At 47.3% G+C, this 21,021-nt stretch overlaps 1 protein-coding gene across 3 annotated transcripts in view; it reads right to left on the bottom strand.

Moving 5' to 3' along the window:
- The window catches only part of tox3 (TOX high mobility group box family member 3), a 108,893-nt gene that overhangs the window by 36,955 nt on the left and 50,917 nt on the right, over nucleotides 1-21,021 (bottom strand). For all 3 annotated transcript variants that reach the window (XM_033036344.1, XM_033036345.1, XM_033036346.1), the window contains exon 2: nucleotides 11,097-11,162. In XM_033036344.1, the coding sequence (XP_032892235.1) occupies nucleotides 11,097-11,162 (66 nt within the window). The remainder of the gene's footprint in view (nucleotides 1-11,096; nucleotides 11,163-21,021) is intronic.

Raw genomic sequence — 21,021 nt, 5'->3', positions numbered from 1 at the left:
AATGTTGTTCCCTTTATCTGTTCACCATGGACAGCTTGATTGTAGTCTTGCACAGTCGTTTCTTAGTGTAGGAAGAAACTGCAGATGCTGGTTTACACCGAAGATAGACACAAAATGCTGGAGTAACACAGTGGGTAAGGCAGCATCTCTGGAGAGAAGGAATGGGTGACGATTCGGGTCGAGACCCAGATAGCCTTTTCTTTGACTGAGAGAATGGAGCAGCTGGGCTTGTACACTCTGGAGTTTAGAAGGATGAGGGGATCTCATTGAAACATATAAGATTGTTAAGGGCTTGGACACGCTAGAGGCAGGAAACATGTTCCCGATGTTGGGGGAGTCCAGAACCAGGGGGCCACACACAGTTTAAGAATAAGGAGTAAGCTATTTGGAACGGAGACGAGGAAACACTTTTTCTCACAGAGAGTGGTGAGTCTGTGGAATTCTCTGCCTCAGAGGGCGGTGGAGGCCGGTTCTCTGGATGCTTTCAAGAGAGAGCTAGATAGGGCTCTTAAAAATAGCGGAGTCAGGGGATATGGGGAGAAGGCAGGAACGGGGCACTGATTGGGGATGATCAGCCATGATCACATTGAATGGCGGTGCTGGCTCGAAGGGCTGAATGGCCTACTCCTGCACCTATTGTCTATTGTCTATTGACTGGATAGCACACAAACAAAAGCTTTTACTGTACCTTGGTACAATAAACTAAAGTTAACATGTTCATAACAAAACCTCAACAAGATGATAACACTGCTGGAGCAACTCAGCGGGTCAGGCAGCATCTGTGGAAGGAGAAGAAGAACAGTCAACGTTTTGCGTCGGGGTCATTCTTCAGTCTGAAGAAGAGACCCGACCCGAAACGTCACCTGTCCATTTCCTTCCACAGATGCTGCCTGACCCGCTGTGTCCTCCAGCAGTTTGGTTGTTGCTCCAGATTCGAGCCTCGAAGTCTCTGGTGTCTCCTAATTCATATTTTCAGTCTGTTGCAAGTAAAACCATCCAACAATATCTGGGAGACACAAGGGACTCAGACACTGGAATCTAGAGCAAGTGCTGTTTTAATCTCTTCCCTGAACGGGGACGCGACCTTTTCCTTGTCGTGTCTCCGTTGGAGCAGGCAGCCTCCAACCGGAATCGAACCGAGGGCTCCAGTCGTGGAGCCTGCGGACTCACCATCGCGGAGCTGGCCGACTTCGGAGCTTCGGAGGCTCCGGCCACAGGCCCTGTGGTTGGTAACATCGGGAGCTCGCGGGTCCCTGGTGGGAGACCGCTTTTCGGAGCTCCCGCAACGGCAACTTCTCCCGCCCGAATCGCGGGGTTTAAATCATAGAAACATAGAAACATAGAAATTAGGTGCAGGAGTAGGCCATTCGGCCCTTCGAGCCTGCACCGCCATTCAATATGATCATGGCTGATCATCCAACTCAGTATCCCGTACCTGCCTTCTCTCCATACCCTCTGATCCCCTTAGCCACAAGGGCCACATCTAACTCCCTCTTAAATATAGCCAATGAACTGGCCTCGACTACCCTCTGTGGCAGGGAGTTCCAGAGATTCACCACTCTCTGTGTGAAAAAAGTTCTTCTCATCTCGGTTTTAAAGGATTTCCCCCTTATCCTTAAGCTGTGACCCCTTGTCCTGGACTTCCCCAACATCGGGAGCAATCTTCCTGCATCTAGCCTGTCCAACCCCTTAAGAATTTTGTAAGTTTCTATAAGATCCCCTCTCAATCTCCTAAATTCTAGAGAGTATAAACCAAGTCTATCCAGTCTTTCTTCATAAGACAGTCCTGACATCCCAGGAATCAGTCTGGTGAACCTTCTCTGCACTCCCTCTATGGCAATAATGTCCTTCCTCAGATTTGGAGACCAAAACTGTACGCAATACTCCAGATGTGGTCTCACCAAGACCCTGTACAACTGCAGTAGAACCTCCCTGCTCCTATACTCAAATCCTTTTGCTATGAAAGCTAACATACCATTCGCTTTCTTCACTGCCTGCTGCACCTGCATGCCCACTTTCAATGACTGGTGTACCATGACACCCAGGTCTCGCTGCATCTCCCCTTTTCCTAGTCGGCCACCATTTAGATAATAGTCTGCTTTCCTGTTTTTGCCACCAAAATGGATAACCTCACATTTATCCACATTATACTGCATCTGCCAAACATTTGCCCACTCACCCAGCCTATCCAAGTCACCTTGCAGTCTCCTAGCATCCTCCTCACAGCTAACACTGCCCCCCAGCTTAGTGTCATCCGCAAACTTGGAGATATTGCCTTCAATTCCCTCATCCAGATCATTAATATATATTGTAAATAGCTGGGGTCCCAGCACTGAGCCTTGCGGTACCCCACTAGTCACTGCCTGCCATTGTGAAAAGGACCCGTTTACTCCTACTCTTTGCAGTCGGCCCGGAGCGGGGCCTTACATCGCCCGGCGCGGCTTAAACGGCCGTGGGACTTACCATCGCCCACCGGAGGCTCGAACATCAAGAGCCTCGATCGCCTCGACGCAGCAGTTTGACTGCTTGACCGCGGGAGAAGAACAAAGAATCAGGGAAGTGATAAGACTTTTACCTTCCATTGAGGAGGTGTTTGGAGTTAATTGTGTGGTTTGGTTTTTATGATGTTATGACTGCAGGAACGAAATATCGTTTGAACCTTGTTTGTTTGAATGACAATAAATGGCATTCTATTCTATTCTATTCTAAAACTCACTTATATGTTTTGATGGTTGGCAACTCACCTTCCACCTGCAGCGTACATGATTCTTCATGCAAGCAATTGTAATGCCTCCTTTGTCATGCCATCCACCTACTAAGCCTGGTCACTTAAGTTCACTGCTACTGAAAGCTGCTTGTTATTCACGAGGCTCCACAGCAAACAATGGGGCGATTACATTAGATGGAACCATGGCAATGTGCACTAGTCGATGTTATTGTGTAGATTTGTAAGGAATAAGAGAGACAGAGAGAGACAGAGACACAGAGACAGAGACAGAGACAGAGACAGAGACAGAGACAGAGACAGAGACAGAGACAGAGACAGAGACAGAGAGAGAGACAGAGAGAGACAGAGAGAGACAGAGACAGAGACAGACAGAGACAGAGACAGAGAGAGACAGAGACAGAGACAGACAGAGACAGAGACAGAGACAGAGGCAGAGAGACACAGAGAGACACAGAGAGACACAGAGAGACACAGAGAGACACAGAGAGACACAGAGAGACAGAGAAATAGAGAGTTCGGTGGAAAGTTGTGGTTGAATGAGTGTAGAGGGGAAATGAAACTACAGAGGGATTTAAAGATATAAATTTCAATTCAGAAATAAAAGAGCAAGAGTAGATTATGGAAAACAAGGAATTGCAGATGCTGGTTTGTGCAATATTTCCAGTGTAGTGGGACGCCCAGAACTAAGAGAGACCTGGTCAATGGATATTTTTAAGGCGGATTCTTGATTAGCAATGGGGTTATGGGGAGAAGGCAGGAAAATTGAGTTAAGAGGGAAAGATAGATCAGCCATGATTGAATGGCAGAGTGGAGCTGATGGGCCATTCACAGTGCTAGCACGAAGGGCCGAATGGCCTACTCCTACACCAATTGTCTATTGAATGGCCTAATTCTGCTCTGATCGCTTATGAATGTATTTATGCAGTCATTCAAATGTGGTACCTGGTGCTTTTCTAGATAATACATTCAGTGCAAATTTGCAGTGTCTTTAGAACATAATACACTCCAGATGCAATTAGAAAGTGCTGGAGTAACTCAGTGAGTCAGGCAACATCCCTGGAGAACATGCATAGGTCATGTTTTGGGTCGGAACCCTTCTTCAGACTGGTTTCCTTGGTTAACCAGCTTCTTCAGTTCCTTGTTTCTATCAAAGACAATTACATTTACTGCTCATTGCCGTTGTGAGCCACGAATAAACACCAGACAGTTCACACTTAATAAAAATATTATCTCCCACAAAATGGCACGGTGGCGCTGGCACAGTAGAGTTGCTGCCTCACAGCGCCGGAGACCCAGGTTCGATCCTGACAACGGGCGCTTCTCTGTACGGAGTTTGTACGTTCTCCCCGTGACCTGCGTGGGTTTTCTCTGAGATCTTCGGTTTCCTCCCACACTCTCAAGACGTGCAGGTTTGTAGGTTAATTAGCTTGGTATAAATATGAATTGTCCCTGGTATGTAGGGTAGTTAATGTGCGGCGATCGCTGGTCGGAGCGGTCTCGGTGGGCCGAAGGGCCTGTTTCCGAACTGTATCTCTAAATTAAACTAAATACAATCACCACTAAAATTGATAACGAGAATATGAAATTAATAACTCTGGAAAGCGTAAGTGTCACTTCAGATAAAAAAATACCAGCTTGCAATTGGACCCTTTTCTCTAGGGATGCTGCCTGTCCCGCTGAGTTGCTCCAGCATTTTGTTTCTACCAACGGTTGAATTTTCCAATTTTAGGTGACCTCTAACCACTCCCCATCCCCTTTCTCCCCCTCCCCCCTCCTCCTCCTCTCCCCTTGGACTCCCACCCTTTTCTCCACTCCCCCCCCCCCCTCTAAACCTGTCCTATCCATGCACCTGTTTAAACTTTTCTTAAATGCCGTGAAAGGTTTCAACCGCCTCCTGCGGCAGCTCGTTCCATTCAATCACTACCCATCCATTCAATCAGCCATCTTGAGCCATCTTGAGGAATGGGCTGCTAGCCAGCAGCCGTCCGTTTTAATTCGCTTTTTTTAATAGTTTTTAGTGAGTCCTGTTTTTCGTTCGTGGGGGAAATTTGGGGGACTTTTTAATGTGGGGGGTAGGTGTCAACTCTACTTCTAGGTCCATACCTGGTCGGTGAGGCAGCTTTTTCTCCGGGCTGCCCATCGACCCGTCCTCGTGGCCTACCAGCGGGCTTGGAGTGCCGTTTCCTGGCGGGGACCGCCCAGCACCTCAGCCTCGGTGGCGATACAGCGCTGGAGCGCTATCGCGGAGCGGGGCGGGCGATGCCTTGCCTGGGTCGCCGCGCAGGATCGACGCGCTGGAGTTCCGGTGAGCTGTGACCGCCGAGTTCAACACCTCCGGGCTGCGGGTCTGCGGAGCGGAGCGGGCGGCGCCGACTTCATCATCGGGAGCCTGGGAGCTCCAAACCAGCGCGGCCTTGTCGGCTTCGGAAGCCGCGGTCTCCAGCTAGAAAGCGGCCGTTCCAGGTGGCCCAGCCGCTGAGAGGACTCTCCCGACGCCGGGTCAACACCACCCGGTGAGAACGGCCAGGAACATCGGGCCTCCGTAGAGGCAATTGCGGTGGCCTCAATAGGCCTGACTTTGGGGTGAACTTGGGGATGGGGACTGGACATTGTGCCTTCCCCCACAGTGGTATCCACTGTGGGGGGATGATTTTTTGTCTGTAATGTAATCCTGTTAGTCTTTGTCCAAGATGGCTGCCGTGAAGAGAGAGTGGACGCTGGCACGCTTTAGCTGCCGCTGCTCTCTCTTCACATTGTGTTTTTGATTTTCTGTTTTTGGACTGAATTCTGTGATGTCTATATTATTTATTTTATTCTGATTATACGTTTATATTCCTGTTAATCTATGTAAGGTGTCCTTGAGATGTCTGAAAGGCGCCCAATAAATAAAATTTATTATTATTATTATTATTACCCTTTGTGTGAAAATGTTGCCCCTCAGTTTCCTATTAAATCTTTCCCCACCTCAACTTGAACCTATGTCCTCTGGTTCTCGATTCCCCTACTCTGGGCAAGAGACTGTGCTTTTTACCCAATCTATTCCTCACGTGATTTTGTACAGCTCTATAAGATCACCCCTCATCCTCCTGCGCTCCATCGAACATAGAGAAATGTTCCCTTATATTTGTTCTCTGGTGATGCTGCCTGACCTGCTGAGTCACTCCAGCACTTTGTGTCCTATGTAAAGAAATGGGCTGGATTCACACTTACAAGTCAGATGGCATCCTAGAGCTAAATAAAGCACTCAGGGACTATTGAGTAGCAAGTGGCAACAAAAAAATGCAAGGTAGACAAAAATGCTGGAGAAACTCAGCGGATGAGGCAGCATTCATGGAGCGAAGGAAATAGGCGACGTTTCGGGTCGAGCCACCTCTTTATAAGAACCGAAACGTCACCTGTTTCCTTCGCTCCATAGATGCTGCCTCACCCGCTGAGTTTCCCCAGCATTTTTGTCCTCCTTCGATTTTCCAGCATCTGCAGTTCCTTCTTAAACATTTTTTAAAAATGCAATATCGATATTCGATCTGTCACTATGTTGCCAATCATTAACTGCCCCAAGTGAAGTTTGATGTTGAAATCAGTTACTATTTTGGCAATTCCAAAATTTGTCTTGAAAATCAAACTCATATTATAGTGCCAATCATGCCATACTGTCACATTAGTGTGTTTCTCTCTGCCGCAGATGGGCACAAAATGCTGTAGTAACTCAGCAGGACAGGCAGCATCTCTGGAGAGAAGGAATGGGTGACGTTTCGGGTCGAGACCCTCCTTCCTTCTCTGCCTTTGGAATTTATCCCTTTGATTTGAACTCTCTCGCTAGTTTAACTCCATCTTCAGAAACTTTGCACAGTGCAAACACACTACCACATCTGTGCAGCAGTCACTAGTAAACCGCACAGCATTCACAAGGCATGGGCATTCCTCCTTAGCTTTCCAACACCCATTCACTGAAGCTTGGTCTCCATTAACACAAGGCAAAACTCCAGAGAGTAGAAGCTGCAGTGACCTAAACGAAAGTACATTAAAACGTCGCAAAGTACAAGGTCTGACGAAAGTAGTCAATAGACAATAGGTGCAGGAGTCTCTGTTCTAAAAGTTCTAGTCAGCTGGGTTCCAAGCCAACCGGACTGGCCTAAGAAAGAATTGAGCTGAGAGACAGCCAGACAGATGCAAGGAAATTCAGAGTCCTTAACGGGCAACCAAGTGGGGTTGTCGGACAGGTAGGGGAAGCGCACAGGTGGCCATGAGGTATTGGACTTCCTTTCCCTACCTTCCCATCTTCAGTAGGTATTGAAGGGGTGTGGGTGCCTACGCTGTCCACCGTTAAATCATAAGACTTTGAAAAACCAACCAGGGTTCACACTGAAGATCATAAGCAGCCATTCCACTGTGTGATGCATGTAGATTTGAATCAAAAATCTAGTCCAGTTCAGTTTATTGGCACGTGTACCGAGGTACAGTGGATAGCTTTTGTTGCGTGCTATCCAATCAGCAGGAAGGCTGAAGAAGGGTCTCGACCCAAAACGTCACCCATTCCTTCTCTCGAGAGATACCACCTTTCCCGCTGAGTTACTCCAGCATTTTGCGTCTGTCTTCAGCAGAAAGACAATATATGATTACAGTCGAGCCGTTCACAGCGTGCAGATATGTGATCAGAGAATAACGTTCCGTGCAAGTTCACCCGGCAAACTCCGATCAAGGTTAGTCCGAGGGTCACCAATGAGGTAGATAGTAGTTCAGAACTGCTCTCTGGTTGTGGATTTTCTACCTAGGTTAGTGCAGTCCAAAGCATCTCGATGCATCTCCTTCAGTGATGGCTACAAGTCACCTTTGGTTGTCCAAGCAGGGTTGTTATAGACTTATAATTGGTCATTTCCTTTTGCAAATGTGAATTAAAAAGTTGCACAAATTCAATGGATTGAGTTATTCTGCTTTTCAACAATTTAATGACACATTTTCAACCAAAGGGCAAAATATAATCTTTAGTCCATATTAATTGAGCAGAGTATTGACACATCACACACTAACTACAAGATGTCAGTTGGGTGATTAATGTCCTGCTTATTCTGACCTTATATATGGCCTCTTCGACCCAGTGAACGTATATTCATCTGGCAAGGGACTCCATCAAACTTGCCTTGAATTTGCAAGAAGTATATGTAAAGGAAACAATGCTTCCGGGAAGATTTTTACATAGTACCCATCTTATTCACTACTTTTCTGCATTTGATTAAGACTTTAGCAATGGGTGAAATTAGTGGGATAAAATCTTCAAATGATTGCAATCATTTGTACCATAGACCCTTTTCACTGGTGGGTGGGGATGTGGAACGAGCTGCCAGAGGAGGTAGTTGAGGTAGGTAATAAGGCAGCATTTCAAAAAGACACTTGGACAGATACATGGATAGGAAAAGCTCAGAGTGACACGGGCAAAATGCAGGCAAATGGGACTAGCTTAGATGGGGCATTCTGGTCGGCATGGACGAGTTGGGCCGAAGGGCCCGTTTCAGAGCTTGATAATTCTGAACTTCAAGAAATAGAATTCATAGGTGGTTTACTTTAACTAACTACTGCCATTCCAGATGATTTAACAGTGGATTGCTGGAGACATTAGATAGCAAGGATTCCAAGCTGGCATCTAAAAGATAGCCTGAAAATCACGTCCATTCCTATTCACCTCATGTGTAAAGATTCAAATTTGCAAACTTTTAGTTTGGTTTAGAGATACAGCATGGAAACAGGCCCTTTGCCCACTGAATCCGGGCCGACCAGCGATCCCCGGACTAGCACTATCCTACACACACACGAGGGACAATTTGCAATTACATCAATCCAATTAACCTACAAACCTGAAGGTACACGAAAATGCTGGAGAAACTCAGCAGGTGCAGCAGCATCTATGGAGCGAAGGAAATAGGCAACGTTTCGGCCCGAAACCTTGGGACGACAGATGGCACAATGGGCTAAGTGTTCGGCTGGCAACCGGAAGGTAGCCGGTTCGAATCCCGCTTGGAGTGCATACTGTCGTTGTGTCCTTGGGCAAGACACTTCACCCACCTTTGCCTGTGTGTGAATGTGTGTGAGTGATTGGTGGTGGTCGGAGGGGCCGTAGGCGCAGATTGGCAGCCACGCTTCCGTCAGTCTGCCCCAGGGCAGCTGTGGCTACAGAAGTAGCTTACCACCACCCAGTGTGACTGAGGAGTGAATGAATAATGCGATGTAAAGTGCCTTGAGTATTAGAAAGGCGCTATATAAATCCCATCCATCATTATTATTATTATTACCTTCGATTTTCCAGCATCTGCAGTTCCTTCTTAAAGAACCTACAAACCTGTATGTCTTTGGAGTGCGGGAGAAAACCGGAGATCCCGGAGAAAACACACACAGGTCACGGGGAGAACGTACAAACTCCATACAAGGGAGCACCCGTAGTCGGGATCGAATCTGGTGCTGTAAGGCAGCAACTCTGCCTCTGCCACCGTGCCTCGTTTCGTTTTGTTTCTGGAGTAAATGGACCACTGGTATTGCACTTGGCTGTGACTTCTTCGCTTATGAATGCGGCGATCGTCAAAAGGTTGCTTCCATGCTCCCTGGAGCCACCGCGTACTTGTGCATTCAGGCAGGGCGGTTCGACGGTGAACCGGAGAGCAACTGATATTTCCTGCCTAACCACCGCACAACAAGGCTACCTGTGGGGCTTCAACTGTGATCCCTGCTGGAAACAGCATGAATGTACACGTCTAGTAACTCTGCCGCAACCCAATGAACCTCTGGCAAATCCCACCACTGCTTAAATCAACACTCTCCATGGATACACACACTACTCAATTTGTAGATTGTGTCTGTGACTGGTGTTCCTATCACTGGGTTGTAATTAAAAGTAATTTACTGTAATGGCTGTTTTTGTTATCATTCCCAGATACAAGTTATTACCCAGTGGAGTACACATAAAACCTGACCCCCTTTGGCAATGATGTTTAACGAAGAACAATTAATTGCACAATAAATATCATGGTATCAATCTCTTGTTACTGTGATCCTCTGGGTGGCAAACATTGGACCTGAAAAAGATGGGAATTCTGCAGATAGAACCCAGCCAAAGATCCACAGATGATGGTGGAGGAGACTTCTGCTATTGTCTTGGTATATCTTGACATTGGCCTTGAAAGGAGAGCTCTCTCTAGGCTGGCCATTGGAGAGTAAGTAAGCCTGTGCATCTGGCTACTGAATTGGGAATTCAGCAAGTCATCTGCTGGTTCAAGATGGTTCAATAATGCTTTTTTTGTTGCATATGCGATTGCACAGTGAGATTCTTTTTGCACATATTACACATGCGGGCATTTTTGGCGCCATTATTCCAAGTCCAAAGTCCAGTCGGCCCGCGCGCTCGATATGCTGGAGCAGTTCCCGCGAACCAACGTCCCTCTCCTCTCCTCGCCTGGCCATCTTTGTATCCAGGTGGCGCCCCCTGCAGCCGACCTTGAAGCCTGCAGCTTGAGGCATTATCCCGGTTCACCCGCGTACCGGCCCTCGCTCCTCGCGTCCGCCGCCTCCAGCTTCCTCCCAGTTACGCCGACCCACCGACCGACGAGCCTTCGGACAGGCACCGTGGCCGCGGGCGGCACTTCGGTAAAGCTTCGGGGGGCACACCAAGTCAAAACGTTACCAAGTAAAACTGGTGACTAGATACTTAGACAGATCCAAGGAAGGCATGGGAAGCTTGCTGCATCAGGTGGGGTGATGGCAATGGAGGCTTTGTTACCAGTTGGCATCTCTGGAGAGAAAGAATGGGTGACATTTCGTGGTCGAGACCCTTCTTCAGATCTTCAGGTCTGAAGAAGAGTCTCGATCCGAAACGTCACCCATTCCTTCTCTCCAGCGATGCTGTCTGTCCTGCTGAGTTACTCCAGTATTTAGTGTCCATCGACTGGTAAATTTACTTTCTGTAAAAGGGACACTGTACTATCAAACATCGTGGCTGAGATCATCAATGCACGACTGCAAGGCATCTGTAAGGGCGGACAGTGGTGCAGCGGTAGAGTTGCTGCCTCACAGCGCCGGAGACTTGGGTTCAATCCTGACTACAGGTGCTGTCTGTACGGAGTTTGTACGTTCTCCCCGTGGGTTTTCTCAGAGATCTTCGGTTTCCGCCCATACTCCAAAAACGTGCAGGTTTGTAGGTTAATCGGATTGGAATAAGTGTAAATTGTCCATAGTGTGTGTAGGATAGTGTTAATGCACAGGGATCGCTGGTCGGTGTGGACTCGATGGGCCGAAGGGCCTGTTTCCGAGCTGTATCTCTAAACCTAAAACTAAAATGACGTACATTTTGCAGATATAATAGAAAGAGGAGCATTCATATACTCACCTCATTGCTGGTCAAGAAAACATGGCTTGGATCTGCCATATTCATGTAGTTATTGTTCCCAGCAAACTGGAATAGAAAGCAAAGAACCGTGAGATTTATACTCATTTCATACACTCCTAATTAAACATAGAAACATCGAAAATAGGTGCAGGAGTAGGCCAGTCGCCCTTCGAGCCAGCACCACCATTCAATATGATCATGGCTGATCATCCAAAATCAGTACCTCGTTCCTGCTTTTCCCCCATATCCTTTGATTCCATTAGCCCGAGGAGCTGAATCTCTTGAAAACACCCAGCGAATTGGCCTCCACTGCCTTCGGTGGCAGAGAATTCCACAGATTCACTACTCTCAGGGTGAAAAAGTTTTTCCTCATCTGTCCTAAATGGTCTACCCCTTATTCTTCATCTGTGACCCCCTGGTTCTGGACTCCCCCAACATCGGGAACAGTTAACATTCATGGAACCGAGTCTGATGAAGGGTCTCGACCCGGAACGCCACCCATTCCTTCTCTCCAGAGACGCTGCCTGTCCCGCTGAGTCACTCCAGCATTTTGTCCCTATCTTCATGGAACTAGATGTTGCCATGTTTTCCCTCACCAGGTCAAACTATACTCACTATTTTACACTTAAATCCAAATCGCAGAGTTTTGAATTTGCTTTGAAATGTTGAACATTGGAAACGAATGGTGTTTAAAACAATGTAATATTGTTGGTAATAACTACAGCCATTTTTTATCCCATGTATAGAATCCTGGATTCCCACATTACAAATGTACACAGTAAAAGCGATTGTTTTTTATGTCCTAGGAGACTGCAAGGTGACTTGGATAGGCTGGGTGAGTGGGCAAATGTTTGGCAGATGCAGTATAATGTGGATAATGTGAGGTTATCCATTTTGGTGGCAAAAACAGGAAAGCAGACTATTATCTAAATGGTGGCCGACTAGGAAAAGGGGAGATGCAGCGAGACCTGGGTGTCATGGTACACCAGTCATTGAAAGTGGGCATGCAGGTGCAGCAGGCAGTGAAGAAAGCGAATGGTATGTTAGCTTTCATAGCAAAAGGATTTGAGTATAGGAGCAGGGAGGTTCTACTGCAGTTGTACAGGGTCTTGGTGAGACCACACCTGGAGTATTGCGTACAGTTTTGGTCTCCAAATCTGAGGAAGGACATTATTGCCATAGAGGGAGTGCAGAGAAGGTTCACCAGACTGATTCCTGGGATGTCAGGACTGTCTTATGAAGAAAGACTGGATAGACTTGGTTTATACTCTCTAGAATTTAGAAGATTGAGAGGGGATCTTATAGAAACTTACAAAATTCTTAAGGGGTTGGACAGGCTAGATGCAGGAAGATTGCTCCCGATGTTGGGGAAGTCCAGGACAAGGGGTCACAGCTTAAGGATAAGGGGGAAATCCTTTAAACCGAGATGAGAAGAACTTTTTTCACACAGAGAGTGGTGAATCTCTGGAACTCTCTGCCACAGAGGGTAGTCGAGGCCAGTTCATTGGCTATATTTAAGAGGGAGTTAGATGTGGCCCTTGTGGCTAAGGGGATCAGAGGGTATGGAGAGAAGGCAGGTACGGGATACTGAGTTGGATGATCAGCCATGATCATATTGAATGGCGGTGCAGGCTCGAAGGGCCGAATGGCCTACTCCTGCACCTAATTTCTATGTTTCTATGTTTCTATGTTTTAGATTTATTATTGTCACATGTACTGAGGTACAGGGAAAAGGTTTGCCTTGAATGCTATCTAACCAAATCAGTTAATACACTGCGTAAATATGATCATGTCAAACTCAAGTACAACAGGTAGAGCAAAGGGGTATATACCGAGTGCAGAATATAGTTCTCAGCATTGTAGCGTATCAGTTCCAGAGACAAAGTCCAATGTCCGCAATGGGGTAGAGGTGAATCGGACAGTACCTGGGGACCCCTCAGAAGCCGGATAACAGAGGGGAAGAAGTCTCTTGCAAAACGTCTCAGCCTGTGCACTATTTTATGTGCAGTCGCAACTTTCCTGGGTCCTTGAAAGCTAGTCGATTCTGCTCCATTTTAGATTATTTTAACATGAAGCCACTTCAGTTGTTAACACAAGGGCCACAGGAATAATTTTGTTATTGAAATATATCAACTATATATTTAATGTTCACATCTTCTGGCCACTGACAAGGCTTTCAGATCTGCAGAAATAGTCGTAGAGTCATACACCGTTAAAAAACGATCCCTTCGGCCCGTCTTGCCCATGACGACCAAGATGTCCCATCTACAGGAGCTCCACGTTTGACCCATATCCTTCTAAACCTTTCCTATCCATGTACCTGCCCAAATGACTAAACCTTGACACTGCTACTGCTTAACAGTTTATGAAGACCAAACTATCTTAGGTCTTAACATACCATTAAATTCAATGTATTGTACAAATTGGCATGAGCAATGCCCACAAAATCTAGTTCACAATCGCTTTTAAAGACTACTTTTTAGACAAATCATAAGATCATAAGGTCATAAGTGATGGGAGCACAATTAGGCCATTCGGCCCATCAAGTCTACTCTGCCATTCAATCATGGCTGATCTATCGCTCCCTCCTAACCCCATTCTCCTGCCTTCTCCCCATAACCTCGGACACCTGTACCCAATGAAGCAATGACCACGGTGGGCGGCACAGTAGTAGACCAACTGCCCTACAGTGCTAGGGAACCGGGTTCGATCCTGACTCCGGGTGCTGTCCGTACGGAGTTTGCGCGTTCTCTCCGTGACCCGCGTGGGTTTTCTCCGAGATCTTCGGTTTCCTCCCACACTCCGAAGGCGTACAGGTTTGCAGGTCAAATGTCAAATTGTGTGTGATCCGTGTGTGGAGGATGTTAGTGCGCGGAGAATCGCTAGTCGCCACGGACTCGCTGGGCCGAAGGGCATGTTTCCGCACTATATTTCTAAACTAAACAATGGAGCAAATGTTTATAACATTTTCATGGCTTGCTGTGGCTAAGGAGTCATAACTAGAATAATAATAGGATTAACATTTGGCTCAGGTAATATTTTGTGAAACATTTATTGTTAAAAGTGTGAACGTCTTCAAGATGCAGACAGTAGAGCCGCTTGCCTCACAGCGGCAGAGACCCAGGTTCGATCCTGAGCTCAGGTGCTGTCTGTGTGGAGTTTGCATGTTCTTCATGCGTTGGTGTGGGTTTCCTCCGGTTTCCTCCCACATCCCAAAAACCGTACAGGTTTGTCAGCGAATTGGCTTCTGTAAATTGCCCCTTGTGGGTAAGAAGGAATGGATGTGCAAGGAACTAGTGTGAATGGGTGATCGATGGTTAGCACGGGCTCAGTGGGCTGAAGGGCTGTTTCCATGCCATATCTTTCAAGCCAACAAAATTAACTGCCCAGTATTCAACTCAACTTTGTCACTTTATTCCAAAGATCCCTCTGTGCTTCACATGAAGTCAGTCACTATTATATCTCTAAGTGAACATTCTGCCGAAAAGAACAAGAACAGTAGGCACATGGGAATGATATCGCTTGCAACTTCTTTCTAGTTCGCACCACATCCCAGCCTGGAAATACATCACCAATCCTGCGTCTAAATCCTGATGCACACACAAACAAAAATTACTATGGGTGCACCTACATTGCCTCCAGCGCCTACAAGGATTGCTGCAGGAGGTGCCCCCAGGACATCAAGTCTTTTGGATGGGATATTCCCTGCCAGGCTTTGTCCTGCCCCTCCTCTCTTCCAACTTTCATCCCTATCCGCTAGGCGGTCACAATGGCGCAGCGGTAGAGTTGCTGCCTTGCAGCGCCGGAGACCCGGGTTTCTATCCTGACCACGGGCGCTGTCTGTACGGAGTTTGTACGTTCTTCCCCCGTGACCTGCGTGGGTTTTCTCCGAGATCTTCGGTTTCCTCCCACACTCCAAAGACGTACAGGTTTGTAGGTTCATTGGCTTGGTAAATGTAAACATTGTCATCTAGTGGGTGTGGAATAGTGTTAATGTGTGGACCTGGTGGGTCGAGGGGCCTGTTTCCGCGCTGTATCTCTAAACTAAACTAATCAGGCTGAAGAACGGACCCAACCCGAAACGTCACCTAACCATGTTCTCCAGAGACGCTGCCGGATCCGCTGAGTTACTCCAGCGCTTTGTGTCTTTTTTTTGTAAACCAGCATCTGCAGTTCCTTGTCTTCACAAGTCAATACGTGTGATTGACCGAGCGGCTAGGTTGAAAACCTTATTGCAAGGATGAGGGAGAAAATCAACTCCCAATTAAAAAGTAAACTGATTTTGAACTGCGCCTTCCTCCCTCGCAACATGGGCCCGCTGAGGTTCGCATACCGTCTGAACAGATCCACTGACGACGCGATCTCCCAGGTTCTGCACACCGCTCTCTCTCACCTTGACAACCAGAAGGGGGGGGGCTACGTGAGGATGCTGTTCATTGACTTCAGTTCAGCCTTCAACACCGTAGTCCCCACCAGACTTGCAGAGAAGCTGCTGGAACTGGTGCTGAACACTCCCCTGTGTGCCTGGGTCCTGGACTTTCTCACCGCCAGGCCCCAGGTGGTCAAGATGGGGAGACATACATCCAACCCCCTCACCCTGAACACAGGATCCCCGCAGGGTTGCGTCCTCAGCCCTCTACTGTCCTCCCTGTACACACATGACTGCGTGGCCAGTTCAGCACTAACTCTATAATCAAGTTTGCTGATGACACTGCGCTGGTGGGCCTGATCTCCAATAACGATGAGAAGGCCTACCGGGAGGAGGTGGCTGATCTGGCACTCTGGTGCCAGGACAACAGCCTCCTCTTGAATGTCACTAAAACTAAGGAGCTGATTGTGGACTTTAAAAAGGCACAACATCCGAGGACGTACACACCATTGAAGATAAATGGGGCTACTGTGGATAGGGTGAGCTGCTTTAAATACCTGGGAGTCCACATCACAGAGGATCTGACATGGACAACACACGCTGCCACAATGGTGAGTAAGGCAAGGCAGCGCCTTTACCACCTCAGGCAGCTGAGGAAATTCAGAGTCTCTCTGAGGATCCTTCAGTGCTTCTACTCTGGGGCTGTAGGAAGCATCTTGTCCGGCAGCATCACAATCTGGTTTGGGAACTGCTCTACCCAGGACAGGAAGGCTCTGCAGAGAGTAGTGCGTTCGGCCGAACGCACTATGGGAACTACACTTGCCCCTCTGCAGGACCTATACATCAGAAGGTGCAGGTCCAGAGCCAGCAACATTATGGGGGACCCCTACCACCCCAGCAATGGACTGTTCCAGCTGCTACGGTCAGGCAAACGCCTCCACTGTCATGCTGTCAAAACAGAGAGGATGAGACGCAGTTTCTTCCCACAGGCCGTCAGGACTGTAAACTCCTATCTCACCAGGGACTAATTTACTGTTGTGTTGTGTCTTTTAAAAAAAAATTCTAACATGTAACTACTGATTCTGTTCTATTCTGTTCTGGGTTTTTTTGCACAATCCGCAGGCATTGCCACTTTCATTTCCACTGCACATCTTGTATGTGTATGTGACAAATACAGTTGATTTGACTTGATTGTTCATTCCATTTTGAAATCTCAAGGCAGCATGCTCACAAAAAGGCAGGAGGTAAATCTAACAACAACTTTAGTTCAATAAATAATAGATCTGTAATCTAAATCATGTAGGAGAAACTAGGCAGAATGAAATGAAAGTTTAAGATCTCTGCTGTGTGCAAATGTAATTAGTAGGAGGACTACAGTTAATCAGTTGTGAATGGGGCCCATTCATTACTGCTTCCTCTGGAGTAATAAGCATCTTTGTGACAATGTTAGCACTACAGTGCAGGGATAAGGCTATAAACAGGGCCTCATGCCGTTTGGTGGAGCAGGTGGCTTCATAAGCATCAGGTCAAAAGGTCATAAGGAGTAGCAGTAGAATTAGGCCATTTGGCCCATCAAGTCTACTCCGCCATTCAATCATGGCTGATCTATCTCTCCCTCCTAACCCCATTCTCCTGCCTTCACCCCACAACCTCTGTTGAAAACCCCTCACCTGAAACACAAGGTCTGCTTTGGACAAACAGTCGTTATCTAAGCCAGCAAGCCACCGAACCCAAGCAAGCGCAAAGTGATCTTTGGCCCAGAAGCACAAGATCCACTTACAGCTTAAAAAAGACACACTCACATCAGTCTGAAGAAGGGTCTCGACCCGAAACGTTGCCTATTTCCTTCGCTCCATAGATGCTGCCTCACCCGCTGAGTTTCCCCAGCATTTTTGTCTACCTTCGATTTTTTTGCATCTGCAGTTCCTTCTTAAACACAAGTGCCGATGTAACTCAGTGGGTCAAGCCACATCATTGGAGAGCAAAGATAGATGACATTTTATGTTGGGATCCTTCTTCAGACTCCGAAGGGTCCCGACCCAGAACGTCAACTTTGAAGAAGGCACCCGACCTGAAACGTCACCCATCCATATTCTCCAAAGATGCTGCCAGAACCACTGAGTTACTCCAGCGCATTGTCCTTTTTATGTAAACCAGCATTTTATTTTATTAAAAGAGATATAACACGGAAACAGGCCCTTCGGCCCACCGACTCCATGCCGGCCAGCGGCTACCCCATGCACTAACACTATCCCACACACAAGGGACAATTTATCATTTCCAGAAGCCAAAGAAACCTACAAACCTCTGTGTCTTTGGAGTGTGTGGGGAAACCGGAGCACCCGGAGAAAACAGGTCAGAGAGAGAACGTACAAATTCCACTCAGACAGCAGCCGTAGTCGGGATCGAACCCGGGTCTCTGGCGCTCTAAGACCAGCGACTCCACCGCTGCTCCACCGTGCCGCCTCTATGGTTTCTTGCAACGCCTTAAGCTTCAAGGTTTGATTTAAAATGCTCTCCCCGCCCACCTCGTAAACCCCGTCAAACCACCTCTCCCCCCACGAGTGAACCCCTGTCCCACTTAGGAAACCTGAACGGAAACCTCTGGAGACTTTGCGCCCCACCCAAGGTTTCCGTGCGGTTCCCGGAGGTTGCAGGTGGTTGCCAGAGGTTGCAGGTAGTGGAAGAAGGTAGGGAGACTGACAAAAAAACTGCGGGAACCGCACGGAAACCTTGGGTGGGGCGCAAAGGTTTCCGTTCAGGTTTCCTAAGTGGGACAGGGGCATAAACAATATACTCGCTTGTCAGACTTATTACAAACCCGCAGCAATTAATTTCTCCAAACTAAATCAGATTTCCAAATTATACATGTTTCCACAGAGGAAAACGCAGTCAGTTAGATTCTGCATGAATGCCTGGCAAATAATTGTCATTGCTGGCCAGGACAAAGGCTGATAGGGGCATCAATTAAGGATGAACAGCCAGTTATTTATTTTATTTAATATAATTTTTTTTGGCCCTCCCCCTCCCCCCCACCGATAATGCTGACAGCCTGTCGGACTGAATGCAACGACAAATTAAATTAACAGAGATTGCTAAACCTGGCATACTCATGGGGAACTGTGTAGAAACTGGATCAACAGAGACAATAAACTGCCTGTAATTAAAAGATGAGAAAGACTGACTAATGCTCCTTCAACCTGATTAGAGGAAACAACATGCACCAAAAAAAAAAGTATAAAGCATCAGAGTGATTCAACAAAACACACGCTCAGAGCTCAGGTGGAGAACATTGAGACTTAATGCAATCGTGAATGTCAACCTGTGCCTTGTTTTACACTTGCAGATTAAATTCGGGAGTTAAAAAACGCAATGTAATATCAATCTGCAATTGATCAGCCGCCTGGAAACTGAATGAAGAGGGGATTACACAAATGTTCAGCTCAGCAGGTTGGTTTAGCACACATATGGCACACTGCGATTTGCATTATCGAAAACTAGTAAATCCTTTGTTTTGAACTGACACTGAATATCAAGCATGTCAATAAGGGAGCCGAGTGGTTTCATGTTTTGATAGGAAGATAAAAAGGTTTCTCATGCTTTCTGTTTAAAAAAAAAAAAATAATTGTCGATGTCGTGTATAAGTGAAAACATCAAAAATAAAAAAAGTGGTTAAGAAAGAACTGCAGATGCTGGAAAAGTCAAAGGTGGACAAAGATGCTGGAGAAACTCAGCGGGTGAGGCAGCGTTTATGGAGCGAAGGAATAGGTGACGTTTCGGGTCGAGACCCTCTTTCCTTCACCCGAAACGTCACCTATTCCTTCGCTCCATAGACGCTGCCTCACCCGCTGAGTTTCTCCAAAAATAAAAATGGTGGCATGTTTCTGAGAAATTGCTGTTCTCAATGGCACAGTGCAGCTGGTTGAGCTGCTGTTTCACAATGTAAAGGGCTAGGCCTGCTTTCGATTCTGTCCTCCGGAGCTGTCTGGGTGGAGTTTGCACGTTCTCCCTGTGACTGCGTGGTTTTCTTCCGGGTGCTCCGGTTTCCAATCACATCCCACAGACGTGTGGGTTTGGAGATTTTGGAGATCTTTTTGAGGTGTATGAGAGGAATAAATAGACAATAGACAATAGGCGCAGGAGTAGGCCATTTGGCCCTTTGAGCCAGCACCGCCATTCAATGTGATCATGGCTGATCATCCCCAATCAGTGCCCCGTTCCTGACTTCTCCCCATATCCCCTGACTCCGCTATTTTTAAGAGCCCTATCTAGCTCTCTCTTGAAAGCATCCAGAGAACCTGCCTCCACCGCCCTCTGAGGCAGAGAATTCCACAGACTCACCACTCTCTGTGAGGAAAAAGTGTTTCCTCGTCTCCGTTCTAAATGGCTTACTCCTTATTCTTAAACTGTGGCCCCTGGTTCTGGACTCCCCCAACATCGTGAACATGTTTCCTGCCTAGGTGCACAGAGTCTTTTGCCCAGAGGAGGGGAATAGAGGGCATAGGTTTAAGGTGAAGGGGGAACGGCTTAATGGGAATTTGAGGGGTAATGTTGTCACACAAAGGGTGGCGGTGTCTGGAACAAGTTGCCAGAGGAGGTAGTTGAGGCTGGGATTATTGTAACATTTCAGACAATTAGCTACATGGATAGGACAGGTTTGGAGAGATATGGGCCGTTACGCAGGCAGGCGGGACCAGTGTAAATGGGACTTGTTGGCCGGTGTGGGCAAGTTAGGTCAAAGGGCCTGTTTCCACGCTGTATGACTTGGTTGGCCTCTGTAAAAATGCCCCAAATGTGTCAGGAATGGATGTGAAAGTGAGGTGACATAGAACTGGTGTGAATGGGCGATCGCTGGACAGCATGGACTCAGCGGGCCGAAGGGCCTGTTTCCATGCTGGATCTTTCAATCGATCAGCACAACGCAAGTTCAGGAATTCAAACCTCAGCAGGTGCATCAGTGCGGCCATTTGTTTAAAACCTGTGGTTAGATTCTTAAAGGAGAACCATGTTAGTTCACACTGTGGGCCGCACGATTGCAATCACGTCTCGTCTTTCCGCTGACTGGATAGCACGCAACAAAAGCTTTTCACTGTACCCCGGTACACGTGACAATAAACTAAACTGAACATGTGAACGCTTGGGCAACTCCAAAAATACGTACTTCACATCTCATAGATCAATTGTACATTATTGTCATATATTTGCACGTGAATTTGCCCACATGCGAGTATATTCGTAAGTCCTCTGAGCAAAATAAGGCTATTCGGCCCATCAAGTCTATTCTGTCATATAATCGAGGCTGATCTACCTTTCCCCCTCAACCCCATTTTCCTGCCTTTGCCCCATAACTCCCGACACCCTTAAGGGCCTGTCCCACGTTCACGACCTAATTCACGACCTCTGCCGAGTTTGCCCTTGACTCATACACATAGAAAATAGGTGCAGGAGGAGGCCATTCGGCCCTTCGAGCCAGCACCCCCATTCAATATGATCATGGCTGATCATCCACAATGAGTACCCCATTCCAGCTTTTCCCCCCATATCCCTTGATTCCCT

Source organism: Amblyraja radiata, chromosome 17 (assembly GCF_010909765.2).
Source record: "Amblyraja radiata isolate CabotCenter1 chromosome 17, sAmbRad1.1.pri, whole genome shotgun sequence".
Lineage (NCBI taxonomy): Eukaryota > Metazoa > Chordata > Chondrichthyes > Rajiformes > Rajidae > Amblyraja > Amblyraja radiata.
Note: the sequence above shows the minus strand (reverse complement) of the source record. Positions and strands in the feature narration are given on the sequence as shown.